The 12,887-nt window shown below is 45.0% G+C and overlaps 1 protein-coding gene across 1 annotated transcript; it reads left to right on the plus strand.

The window, feature by feature from the left end:
• Positions 1–9,548: 9,548 nt before the first annotated feature.
• On the plus strand, positions 9,549–11,513 carry KCNA4 (potassium voltage-gated channel subfamily A member 4; the record flags this gene model as incomplete). Its single annotated transcript, XM_084254987.1, has 1 exon — positions 9,549–11,513. One exon carries the CDS (start codon positions 9,549–9,551, stop codon positions 11,511–11,513), a length of 1,965 nt encoding a protein of 654 aa, XP_084111113.1.
• Between the last annotated feature and the right edge of the window lie 1,374 nt (positions 11,514–12,887).

The following is a 12,887-nucleotide window of genomic DNA, read 5'->3' on the forward strand; positions in this document are numbered from 1 at the left end:
TGTTGATCTGGAAAAGGAGAGGAGTCAGGCCTGTGATTGGCACTGGCAGCCTGGAAGAGACATGTAAACAGTCTTGTGCGATAAGCTGTGGTGATACCTGCTCTAGCAGGTGAAAGGTGTTGATCATAAAGTAGGGGAGAAGGGACAGGGTCAAGTCCTGAAAGAAAAGAATGCAGTCTGTCCTTTGGTCATTAACCATATTTAAAGATATCTGAGGGGAGTTTTGAAGACACTTTCAGCAGGAAGTATACTAAGACCTCTTACCTTTATAAAAACTCTCACATTTGGTATGGGAACTCCCATATAACCACATTTAGGTATATGGGGAAAGCTCCCTGACATAAACTATTATGGATTATTATAAAAGGCATGGTGGTAATTGTGTCTTTAGGAGTGAAATTCCCCTGTATAGCTAGCTAAATCTTCTTTGATTCACTTCTACCCCAAGTTTGCTCCTGATTGATTGGTGGCAACAAATGAGGATTTTTAGCTATATGGCATTAGAGTTGCTATTTCATTTTAAGTGATTCTCCACCGCTGTCCTGTGCCTAGCTCTGTATAAGGAAAACAGAACAAAGAGCTAAAAGGTTGTTCAAGTGCATCTGAAAAAGGGAATCTCAACAGCAGTGTCACCCCATACACCGTGGCACCACTAAAGGTAGGGTGCATTGCAAATCCTGAGTTCTTCCCTTGAGAAACTTATTTTCATTGATTTTTCTTTTGAAAAACTAAGCCTGAGATGATAGAAGGTCATGCCATCTCAATTTCACACACTTGACTTCTGAGATGCATTCACAGAGGACAAAGGGATGCTATTGTAGCCAGGCAGCTTAAAAATGCTTGTAACTCAGTCATTCTAGTGTGTGCTGCAGCTGCTAATTTAGTTTGCCCAGGGGAGTGTGTTGTGCATGTGAAGTACATCTGTGCTGAGTTGAGGAGGTAAAAAAAAAAAAATTGAAAATACTTTCACACATGTTTCACCATAACACTAGTTTGAACTCTTGAGCATGGCATATTTAATCCTAATTTAGTTTAATAATTTTTTGTTTATTTTTAGATGAAGTACTTTTGTTTCTTACATCATTGTTATTTTTTGGACAGTGTTTGATTTCTCCCTGAGGTGTAGTCCCATAGTCCTCCCACCACCGTAGCACCTGTGATCCATCACCTTGGAGCTTGCCACATGTAAATCTAACTCACTACTTCCCTTTCCAATTCCATATTTGATTTTCTGTGTATCCTTACACACGCCATTCTTGTTCAAAAAGCCTTTGCCATCTGTATCCTTCTCCTTCGCCTTGAGAACCTTTCTTTCTAACCTCAGTTAGGTGTTGTTTCTCTGCCCTGCCTTGACATCTCTCAGGCCCTGACCACTGAGCTCGCTGACTCATCTGTAGGCCTCAGGTATCCACCCAAGGCAAGCAACAATCGTCTGTCTCCCATTGTGTCTGTACAATGGGAACAGAGAATCAGAAAATGGTCAGCCTTTCTCTCCAGGGTTCGTGGCTCCTTACATTAACTAAAAGTAAATATGCTTTTCTGATATTTGAAGATCGGAACAGTCCTGGTGCACACAGTCATGGTGCGCACAGATGGGAAGTGGTGGTGAGCAGTCAATGAAAAAAATCTAACTACAAGAATAAGATGGATGAGTGACTCGCACTTTATAGAGGATCCTGGCTTCTCAGAACACCTGCATCCATAAATTTGGAAATGGGAAACCTACAAGGTCTTCCAAGGCTTTTTCACCCTCACATCTCTTCAGAACTTTAAAAGTCAGATAGTTGAGAAAATGGGGTAAGCAGGTAAGAAATCTAACTTACAGTTCTTTCCCAACATATTCACTGAATTTTCTTGGCAAATGGAAGCCTCTTCCCTTATTCATTCATTTTAGTACGTTCTTATCGAGTTCCTACTCTGGGTCAGGTATTGCCCTGGTTGCTGGGGATACAATGCCTGTTTTCAGGGTAGTGTCGCAGACTTCTTGGGGAGAGGGAGGAGGAGTAAACAGAACACTGCAACTCACAGGGGACCATAGTCCCCAAAGAGAACAAAAACATTTATAATGGACTTAGATGTACACCACAGGGCCTCCTATCAGCTTTGTACAAAGGATGATCTGCTGCCCTTTGCCCCTTTCTTTAAAAACAAAGACTTAGTATTGTGCCCTGGAACATTTGTACTGCTGCTGAGAGAATTCAAAGTCTGGGATAAATTATTTGTGATAATAGGTGTATTTGGGGGTAGGGAGCTTAAAGGATTTTAACTGTTGACTATGAAAGACAAGAAAATAATTTTTTCTCCCCCAAAGTCAATAGAATTTCAGGAGTGAGGCAGATAGAATTTTGTCGGTAACAAGCAAAGGATCTTTCTGCTACTGTTTATGTGTGTGAGTTCCTAGGGCTCTTTAAGAGGATTTCACAGGGAGAAAGGAAACATTTGTTTGCTTTAAAAATAAATTATTTAAAAAAGCAAAGAGTTTTGTGTATGCACATGTACGTGTGTGTGTGTGTGTGTGTGTGTGTGCAGGATAGAGGTCTAACTGGGGCTGGAACATGTTCTTCCCAGTTGAACCCACCTGTCTACAGGTTCCAGTTATTCTTGGTCCACCCCAGTGCCAAGTGCCACAGCAGTTGCTCTAATTCTCACTGCTCTCCAAAACACATCTCTCCTTTTCTCATCAATCTTTGCTTGCTTCCCCAAATTAGCCACTGCGCCATTCTTGACACTCCAGAAACACCATTCTCGTATCTCCATCATTGCATGCACACCCTTGCTTCCTAATATGTCTGTGCATCTGTGACAGTCACTAGGACAAGTGGGCATAAACATATTATTATTAACATCACTAGCATGAGGTTTGTCCACCGCCACACAGTCAGATACTGCTACATCATTAAGACACAGTTCTGCTACATCATTAAGCTGTACAGCTTTTGAGCAAGTTAGACCTTGTAAGCCTCAATTTCCTTCTTTATGAAATAATGATAATAGTACTACCTACCACATAAAGTGTTTAGTTATGCAAATAAAATTGGACAATTTGTATGCAGAGAACTGGGTACTAGGCAGCATTCAGCTTTCCCTGGGTGGATCAAGTCCTCAAGTCCTCAATAAGTATTTATTGTATCAGCTGAATGAGTATTTCTGTAAGAGTAGTTTCCCTCAGCTTTATTCAGCTGCTTTTCTATGTTATTACTATGCATTAGTAATTCAGATTACTGGTACTGAAGAGGTGCAAATATTTATAAAGTCTTCAAGTATTTTAATCTTTAAAATTCTTTGGGCCATGATAGGAACTAATAGTAAATGGCGCATGGAAGTATAATTCATAAAACCTTAACATGTTTCCATTAAAATATTCAAGCTTCAATATAACTGTCACTTTTTTTCCATCATTCAATATCAGTTTTCAACTTTCTGGAAGCATAGTACAGTCAATAGAGATGGTGCTCACCAATTGCTTTTGGGAAGTTAGTCCCAAGATCCTATGCCCTCAACCCTGCCTTCTGCTCTCCCAGAAACATCCTCTGATGAGACATTGATGCATTCAATTATCTGCTTTTGTTACGTATGAAACTACACAGGGTCTATAACCATTGAGAAGTGCAGAGGATGGTGGGCCAGTGCACATGCTCTTTTTTTGAGAAATCCACCTGCTCTGCTTGTAGGAATGAACTATAATAGGGCATGAATTCAGGCAAATAGTCTCTCTAGAGTTGGCTTTGAATTTTCTCAGCTCTTCCATCTGTGCTTGATGCCAGAGGATCACAGGTTAAATTTATTTAAACCCCACTACCTGGAAGAAGTTAGGAAAACTAGGCCCCAGGTCAGGATTCTTTCATTGCTTTTCCTTTCACTGATTACAATGTGATTTTAAAATTTCTTTAAAAAGGTCATACCAAACAAAACAAAACCAGCAAGGAAAAGCAGTCTTCCAGATGTCCTTTGCCCAGCCAGCAGCGCATAGGTGAGTGAGCACAAGGCATATCTATAATTCAACTCGGGAATATTTCTCTTAATAATTAATTGAGCACCACAAAAGCAGGAGGCCCAACAGGGCCCTGAACAAAGCTGCCAGCTGAGGACGGCAGTGGCTGCCTGGGCGCCAAATGACCTGCCCAAAGTCGGAATTGCTCCAGCAGCCCCAGTCCGGGCTGGCAGTCACTGCTTGCTTGATTGACCCAACAGGGGCATGGGGAAACGCACCCAGAGCTCTGGCCTCCACCAGAGCTTCTGTATATGTGTGTGTGTGTGTGTGTGTGCACGCGTGTACTCACACTTCTCACTACTACCTTTCTTTTGATGGATTTGTGGAAACTGCATATTTGCATGCATGTCTAGGGACATTTCACAAGCCAGCCACCTAATGAGCAACCTGCAACCCTCCCTCCTCCACACCAATCCCCATCCCATCGCAGCTCCCCAACTGCAGAGTGAAGATGCCTTTGCAGGCACACTCAGCTGTCCGTGTGTGTGTGTGTGTGTGTGTGTGTGTGTGTGTGTTACCTCCCAGGAGCAAAATGCATCCCAAGGGTTATTATATTTTGCTGCAACAGGTTCACAGAGGGCTCCGCCCCTCCGTCCAAAGCTCCCAGCCTCTCCATCCCCTAGCGGGACTTGCAGCCTGCCCAGAGCCTTCTGATGCTCGATGCTCTTCCCTCGGACATCTGTCTCCGGTACACAGCCTTCAGCCTGGGCCTGATTCCAATTTCTGCCTCTCCCTCCCTCCCTCCCTCCATGGAACACAAGTTTAAAGTCGGTTTCTTCCTCGAGCCGGCGGTCGGACTCCCAAGTGGAGGCCAACAAACTCCGTGCTGGGGAGGCAGAGACCCACCGCCCGCCCGAGAGGTACTGGACCCACACCCCACAAGCCCGTCGGCGGAGGGAGGGCTGGAGGGAAGGGTTTGGGGCGCGGGTGGGGATAGGCAACGCGGGTCGGAAGAGGGAAAGATGCTCAGCAGCACCCAGTGCTTGAGGCTGGACCTCCCGTCCAGGTTCCCCCGCCCAACCTCTCGGTGTTCACGCGCTGCCGTCGGGACCCGCGTTTCAGTTGCAACGTGGACACCTGTCCCTCCGCGGCTGGGCCCCCGCCTCTGGGGGCGACAGTCGGGGGCTGCTGGATGGTTTCCAGTCGCTCCCCAGAGCCTGGGCGTCGGGGCAGCGCAGCGGCGGCGTCGTGACTGCACCGCCCGGCCGCGCGGGGAGGCGCCCCCGGCCACCCGCGCAGGCCACACCCTCGCCCGGCCCTGGCCCCGCCCCCGGCCGGCGCCTGTTCGCGGCCAGGGGAGGCGTGTGCGGCTCCTGCAGCCTGCGAGAGGGAGAGGGATGGATCCTGGAGGAGGAATTCGGGCTTAACAAGTGATCGCTGCTGTCTAGGATTTTGTTTCTTTTTTTTTCTGGGGAACCTCGTCTTCCTTTCCCAGCCGAGCCTTTCTGTGCTGAACTCCTGAATAGGATCCAGGAATCTTGGGGTCTTCCCAGGGGCTGTCCCGAACCCCTGCCCCAGGCTTCAGCAGCGGGCGCCGTGTCCCTCCGGCCAGCGACAGAACTTGTTCCGGGGATGTTTTGGAGTCGCCACCTGCCACGCCGGAGTGATTCCTTCTATGTTCAAGATCTTTTCTCCCCTCCTCCAGCTGTTTCAGCTTGAGGGGGGAAACAAAAACCAACCGGGTGATTTTTTTTTTTTCTTCTTTTTTTTTCTTTTTCCCACCCCGCTTGGAAACGGTAAGTGTGATACCGCGGTTATGCTTCCTCCACTTTCCTCTTTTGGCTGTTAAGAAACAGTGGACCTTGGAGGGATAAATAATATCGGGAATGTGACAGAAGGGCATGAATGAAAGGCGGTTAAAAATAAACCAGGAGGTGGGAGAAGGGAGGTGCAGATGCTGCGCGGCGCTCTGGGGGGCCAGCAGTTGTTATTTTCCCAACCCCGGGTATGGGGTGCGTGCGCCCTGTTTAATGTACTGGAGCGGGAACCTGGGTCTGGAGGCGAGGGCGCTATTAAAGATGTCGTTCCCAACGAGATGGGATGAGGCTTAGCATCGTTTTGCCACATCCCAGACTCACCGGTTCCATTCCTTTGGGAACAGCTGGTGAACGGGTTTGAAATCCTGCCTCTCCCAACATTTGGATTTGCGTGCATTTTCCCAGCATTTAAGCAGCACAGAGGGACAGAATAAATGGCGTGCGTTGAAGTGCATATTTCTCACGGTGCTGGCCTTTCTGATTCTCTCAATCTCTCTTTCTCTGATTAGGTTCAGGTACCACCCTAAGACAGTTGCAGGAATTAGCTCTGAGAAAGATAGCAGCCTTGTTGTTGGAGAGTGGGAGTGGAGGAGGAGGGGCTGGATGTTTGACTGTTGTTTGGGGGTTTAGGGATTGGGGAATTAGGTAGTCTGCAAAACCCTATTAGTTTTTAATGGTATTCAAGAGGAAGGAAAATTTCCCTGCTCAGGTCTCCCCCCCCAAAAAAGGTTCCTTGATTCGGCTTGAATAGATTCTCCTAATAGGAATACCTTGAGAAGGAAGAGATATTTGAAGCCAGTCTGCTTTGCTAGGTGGTAGGCTGGGTGTTTTATTTATTTTTTTCTTTCTTTTTTCATTTTTTTTTTTTTTTAAAGATCAGGACTAGTGAGGTAACTGGTAGCCAATTAAAAGGAAGGTAATTTGCTTTTTTGTAGTGTGGAGGAGGGAGTTAGATAAACAAAAACTAACAAACCTAAATAAATAAATAATTGCTTAATGTAGTGCACAAAGAGGACAAGTCTACATTTTCTGCAGAGTTGATGGTGAATTTGAAGACCCTCTTACCTCCTTCTGGGAATCAGTTGGACAGGAGAGGGGTGTGCGTAGTATATACATACACAGGTACTTTGGTCACACTGGGGCTTTATTTAAAACTCCCTTTGAGGGAGTTGGGTAAGAAATTGAGCAAATTCTCAGGCTATTTAGCCTGTAGAAGTCTTTAAAGGGTGTTGGGCTGACTGTCCACAGTGAATGTAACCAGAGGGTGTTTTCGTAAATAGAGATTTGAAGACCTAAGTGCAACTCTTTCATTTCAGAATATGAGATGATGTCAGGAGTCAGGCAAAGAAAGAAGGATGTCGTTTGAGATACCTTCAGAGATGTAATTTCTGCTTTTATGTCCTCATAAAGCCCTCCTCTTGCCCTGTGGTACTGTATGATTGGGAAGAGGTACAAGACTGGGAAGCTCACTGTTTGCCTCTTCATTGCTTGTCACTTCGTAAAAAATCAGGTGTGTTTTAGGGTGACACTATTCTGCAGGAAGCAGCAGGTGGTTAAGAGCTGAATCTTGTTAATGGCTCCAGAAAGCCATTTCTCTTCTGTTCCCCAAGTGCTTCCAGGAATAGAAGCTGGTAGATGCCCTGAATTCTGATTGTCATCCACCTCCTCAATTCTCTGGGACACTCTACATTCTTGGAAGTCCTGATGGACATAGTGAATGAAAGAAACAAGAGCAAGAGATTGGGGCAGGAGCTTCTGTAGGTCATGGCAGCGGAGATGAATTATGAGGATCTGGGGGGAGCAAACCAAAGAATAAGACCAGGAATATCAAGCCACAGTCAGGACAGAGCAGGACTGCAAGGACGATGTGATCAGGAAGTTGGAGGTTGTAATTAAAGGCGGGCAGAGACGGGGTCGGGAGCGAGATTAGAGAAAGAGATTATAGGAGGGAAAGTATGATAGGCTAAGAACAAAATCCACATGAACTGGGACTTAAAACATAAGGAGATAGTCCCTTGAGAAGGGTATAAGAGAAAGCACTGTGGTGAACACAGAGGAACTGCAAGGAGAGATGATGATTATTAGAGATGTGGAAATTGGGATTAGCTCCTAGGTTGTGGGTGGGAGGGAGTGTTCTGGAGTCTGGGGAACAGAAAAACAACAACAGGGACATGCTTCAGAGAGTGCCAACTTAATTCAGGCCATTGGTAAGTCTCAAAATGTCCTGGATATCCTCACACTTCATAGTTTCCCTCCTTCAGACAGTGGCAAAGGGACACACACATTTAGGAGTGGATAGATGGACAAGAAAGTTTAAGTTACTATCATGTTATTAAGAACTGCCAGCATTTATTGATATTCGTTATTTATACAAACTATGCTGTTGGATCTACGTTCAGTTCATTATTCATTTAATCCTTATACAAGTGTGGGATGGGGGAAGTTGGATTATTGTCTATACTCTGCAGATGAGGTGATTGAAGTTTGTTTCAGTGGTGGAGCCTGGATGAAAGAAAACTGCCCTCCCCCCACCCCCTTTTTCTAATCCTGAATCAAGACAGAGAGGGGTGGGAGGCACCACATTCAGAAATTCTTTATGGGTGGAAATTTTAAAAAATGCCTTGATATCAATGAATGAGGGAAGCAACCGTAAAATATTGTCATTATTATCATGGCGTGAAAAGCACGACAGTGAGAATTAAGACCTGGCATTAGTGAAAGAGAGAACTGAAGGAAGAACCATGTGGGTCAAGAGTGGAGAGAGGAAACATAATTGAGTTGCCATGAAACTAGACTGAACTGAAATAATGTCCAAAGAAGAAAGAAAGAAGGATGGTTAGTGAGAAAAAAGATTTAACAATCTTCCCCACACGCCTTGTAAATTTATGGTCACCCGGTGATGTTTTGTATGGTTTGCTTGAGGACAAGAGAAAGAAGTGTTTGTGAAAGAAGCACTCAGTTTGCTCTTTATGATTTGATTCTTCTTTTTATTTTTCTCCTGTGCTTGTTTCCCATCCTTTTTTAGGTGAAGTGCTTCTTCTGCATGTTTTTAGCTGAAGGATGCTGTGCATTTCCTTGATTTCTATGGAGAACTTAGAGCTGGGTTTGCCCCTGCTGGCACATCATCTTGCATCTTCTCTACCTCCCAAGGTCTTTGCCTCTGTTGATAACTTGGCATTGCCCCTGGGTCCAGGAAACCTGTGATGAACTTAAGCGGAGAGTCTGGAATCATCCTGACAGGCTTTGATCAGCCATGGCTGGACTTGCTTCAGGTCACATGTTAACATGGGTCAAGCTGTCACTAGAAGGCAAGTGTCAAGACTAAAGGCTTATTTGCATTTTGCTTAAGTTTGATGGACTGAGCTTTGGACCATTTCTGGGGCAGAAACATATACTCTATTTTGTAGGGACAACTGCTGGCTTTCAGATACTTGTTGCCTTTGACTCTTGCAGCATCATCACCAATCACATTCCAAATGTATTTCCAAATTTGAACATCCACCCCAAAACATAAGGGTTTGGGTGATCCTAACGTTTTCTGATTTGGGCTTGTGAGTGCTAGGCTGTTTATCTAGACCAGTCAAGCACCGGAGAGCAACGCTGAATCCCTGGGAAGCTAGAGCACCGGGTGTGCTGATTTAAAAACAGAAAATGCAAAGTTGGACTGAAAACATCCTTAGTCTTCCAAGCAGTCTGCTTAGGGATTCCAAACTTACCTTAATTTGGTGAGAAAAGAAGCTGCCCTCTTTTTCTTTCTTCTGCTTCTCAACCCGAACCAGCCATTTCCTAACACCACCACCATGGAGGTTGCAATGGTGAGTGCGGAGAGCTCAGGGTGCAACAGTCACATGCCTTATGGTTATGCTGCCCAGGCCCGGGCCCGGGAGCGGGAGAGGCTTGCTCACTCCAGGGCAGCTGCAGCTGCTGCTGTTGCTGCAGCCACAGCTGCGGTTGAAGGCAGTGGGGGTTCAGGAGGGGGCTCCCACCACCACCACCAATCTCGCGGGGCCTGTACCTCGCACGACCCTCAGAGCAGCCGGGGCAGTCGGAGGAGGAGGCGACAGCGGCCCGAGAAGAAGAAGGCCCATCACCGTCAGAGCAGCTTCCCTCATTGCTCTGACCTGATGCCCAGTGGTTCTGAGGAGAAGATCCTGAGGGAGCTGAGTGAAGAAGAAGAAGAGGAGGAGGAGGAAGAAGAGGAGGAAGAGGAGGGAAGGTTCTACTACAGTGAGGATGACCACGGCGACGAATGTTCCTACACAGACCTGCTGCCTCAGGACGATGGGGGTGGCGGTGGCTACAGTTCAGTCCGCTACAGTGACTGCTGTGAGCGCGTGGTGATCAATGTGTCAGGCCTCCGCTTTGAGACCCAGATGAAAACTTTGGCCCAATTTCCAGAGACCTTGTTGGGAGACCCTGAGAAGAGGACTCAATACTTTGACCCTCTGCGTAACGAATATTTTTTTGACAGGAACCGGCCCAGCTTTGATGCCATCTTATATTATTACCAGTCAGGAGGCCGCCTGAAGAGGCCGGTGAACGTCCCTTTTGATATCTTCACGGAGGAGGTGAAGTTCTATCAGTTGGGAGAGGAGGCCCTGCTCAAATTTCGGGAGGACGAGGGCTTTGTGAGAGAGGAGGAGGACAGGGCCTTGCCAGAGAATGAATTTAAGAAGCAAATTTGGCTTCTCTTTGAGTATCCAGAGAGCTCCAGTCCAGCCAGGGGCATAGCCATTGTCTCTGTCCTGGTCATCTTGATCTCCATTGTCATCTTCTGCCTGGAAACCTTGCCTGAGTTTAGGGACGACAGGGATCTCATCATGGCAATGAGTGCGGGTGGGCACAGCGGGTTGTTGAATGACACCTCGACTCCCCACCCGGAGAGCTCAGGGCACACGATATTCAACGACCCTTTCTTCATTGTGGAGACAGTCTGCATCGTTTGGTTTTCCTTTGAGTTTGTGGTCCGCTGCTTTGCTTGTCCCAGCCAGGCACTTTTCTTCAAAAACATCATGAACATCATTGACATTGTCTCCATTTTGCCTTACTTCATCACACTGGGCACTGACCTGGCCCAGCAACAGGGGGGTGGCAACGGTCAGCAGCAGCAGGCCATGTCCTTTGCCATCCTGAGGATCATTCGTCTGGTCCGAGTATTCCGGATCTTCAAACTCTCCAGGCACTCCAAGGGCCTGCAGATCCTGGGCCACACCCTCAGAGCCAGCATGCGGGAACTGGGCCTTCTGATCTTCTTCCTCTTCATTGGGGTCATCCTGTTTTCCAGTGCTGTGTATTTTGCAGAGGCGGATGAACCTACTACCCACTTCCAAAGCATCCCAGATGCATTCTGGTGGGCTGTGGTGACCATGACAACTGTGGGCTATGGGGACATGAAGCCCATCACTGTGGGGGGCAAGATTGTGGGGTCCCTGTGTGCCATTGCGGGTGTCTTAACCATTGCTTTGCCAGTACCAGTGATTGTCTCTAACTTTAACTATTTCTACCACAGAGAGACTGAAAATGAGGAACAGACACAGCTGACACAGAATGCAGTCAGTTGCCCATACCTCCCTTCTAATTTACTGAAGAAATTTCGGAGCTCTACTTCTTCTTCCCTGGGGGACAAGTCAGAATATCTAGAGATGGAAGAAGGAGTTAAGGAATCTCTCTGTGGGAAGGAGGAGAAGTGTGAGGGAAAAGGAGATGACAGTGAGACAGATAAAAACAATTGTTCTAATGTGAAGGCAGTGGAGACCGATGTGTGAATCTCAATCTCCACCTGCCACTGCCCAACCCCCTACCCCAGCATCTCCAAATATATTTATGCATAGAGTGCAGTTATGAAAATGAAATATGCAATTGAATCCAATGCATACAGTAGTACGCCATTTAATGGTTATACATGACATAATTGTTACTAAACTTGTATTGCATATCAAATAAATGATACATCTCGGAGAAGAGGGAGGCTTAAATAGGAGCAAATCTATATTTTTTACTAGAATGCAAGAATTTTGCACATTAACTGGAAAGGTTGTTAAAAGTAAAGATGGTTTTGTGGAGAGAATATGTGTGTGTGTATGTGTGTGTGTGCGTGTGCGTGTGTGTATGTGTAAGTAAACTGTCAACATTGTTGGTATTTGTGCAGTGATGGAAAAAGTTGGCATTTTGAAGTATTTACTATGTAAGAACTAATGAATTTGAACAGTCATTTATCAGTGCTTTAATAGCATCTCATGTCTTTGGATTCTATAGTTGTTTTTTAAACATTGTAAGAATTACTGTGTAGAAAAAAAAGAAAGTGAATTATTTAATAGAATATAGGTCACAATTTTATCTTGCATTTAATTAAAGTTTATTTTTAACTGGAAATTAACTTTTAAAAAGGCTGCAGGGGCCTTTAGAAATTGATTATATTTTATTATTAATTTTGGGAAGATATGACAGCAAATGCCTAACATTGTGGAAGAAATGAAATGGGATAAAATGTAACAAGTTTTGTTCACAGATAACGGGACTGGATTTTTTTTTTCTTTGCACTACTTTATATGCTGGAGATTGAGAGAGACTTCATACTGTGAATGTTTACTAATGTAACAGTTCAATGACAATCATTGGAAGAATGATTTCTTAGTCTTACTTTATTATTCTCTTCTTTTCTTTGTGTGAGACTAATGGCCACGCAGATAACAGTACATGATGCCCACCTCTTTTACAATATAAATAACTTATCTGCAAAGGGACTATGAAGTAAAATTCAGCAGCTGAATCTTTTGGAATTGGTCTGTTACAATGATGCTTCTGAAATCATACTATTTTAAATATTCTTCTGCCTTTTAAATCCAAAATAACTTAACCAAAGCTAATGCATGCACTGAAGAATTCTTGAAGAAATAAGATGCCCAGCAGCTACAGTGATTATGGCTTAAGAGCTTTCTATTAAATGTGCAACACAAATGCCAGATTTATTAAGTTTATTTCTTTGTGCAGCTACATAAAGACAGAATGTGGGGAATTCACCTCAGAATTTAGCATTCTATTTGCTAAAATTGATATAAAGAAGAGTTGTGTCAAAACACTTGATTTTGGCATCACCATCATCATTTTTATTAAAGGAATGTGTGCCACATATAATAACT

Source organism: Talpa europaea (genome assembly GCF_964194135.1).
Source record: "Talpa europaea genome assembly, chromosome: 1".
NCBI lineage: Eukaryota > Metazoa > Chordata > Mammalia > Eulipotyphla > Talpidae > Talpa > Talpa europaea.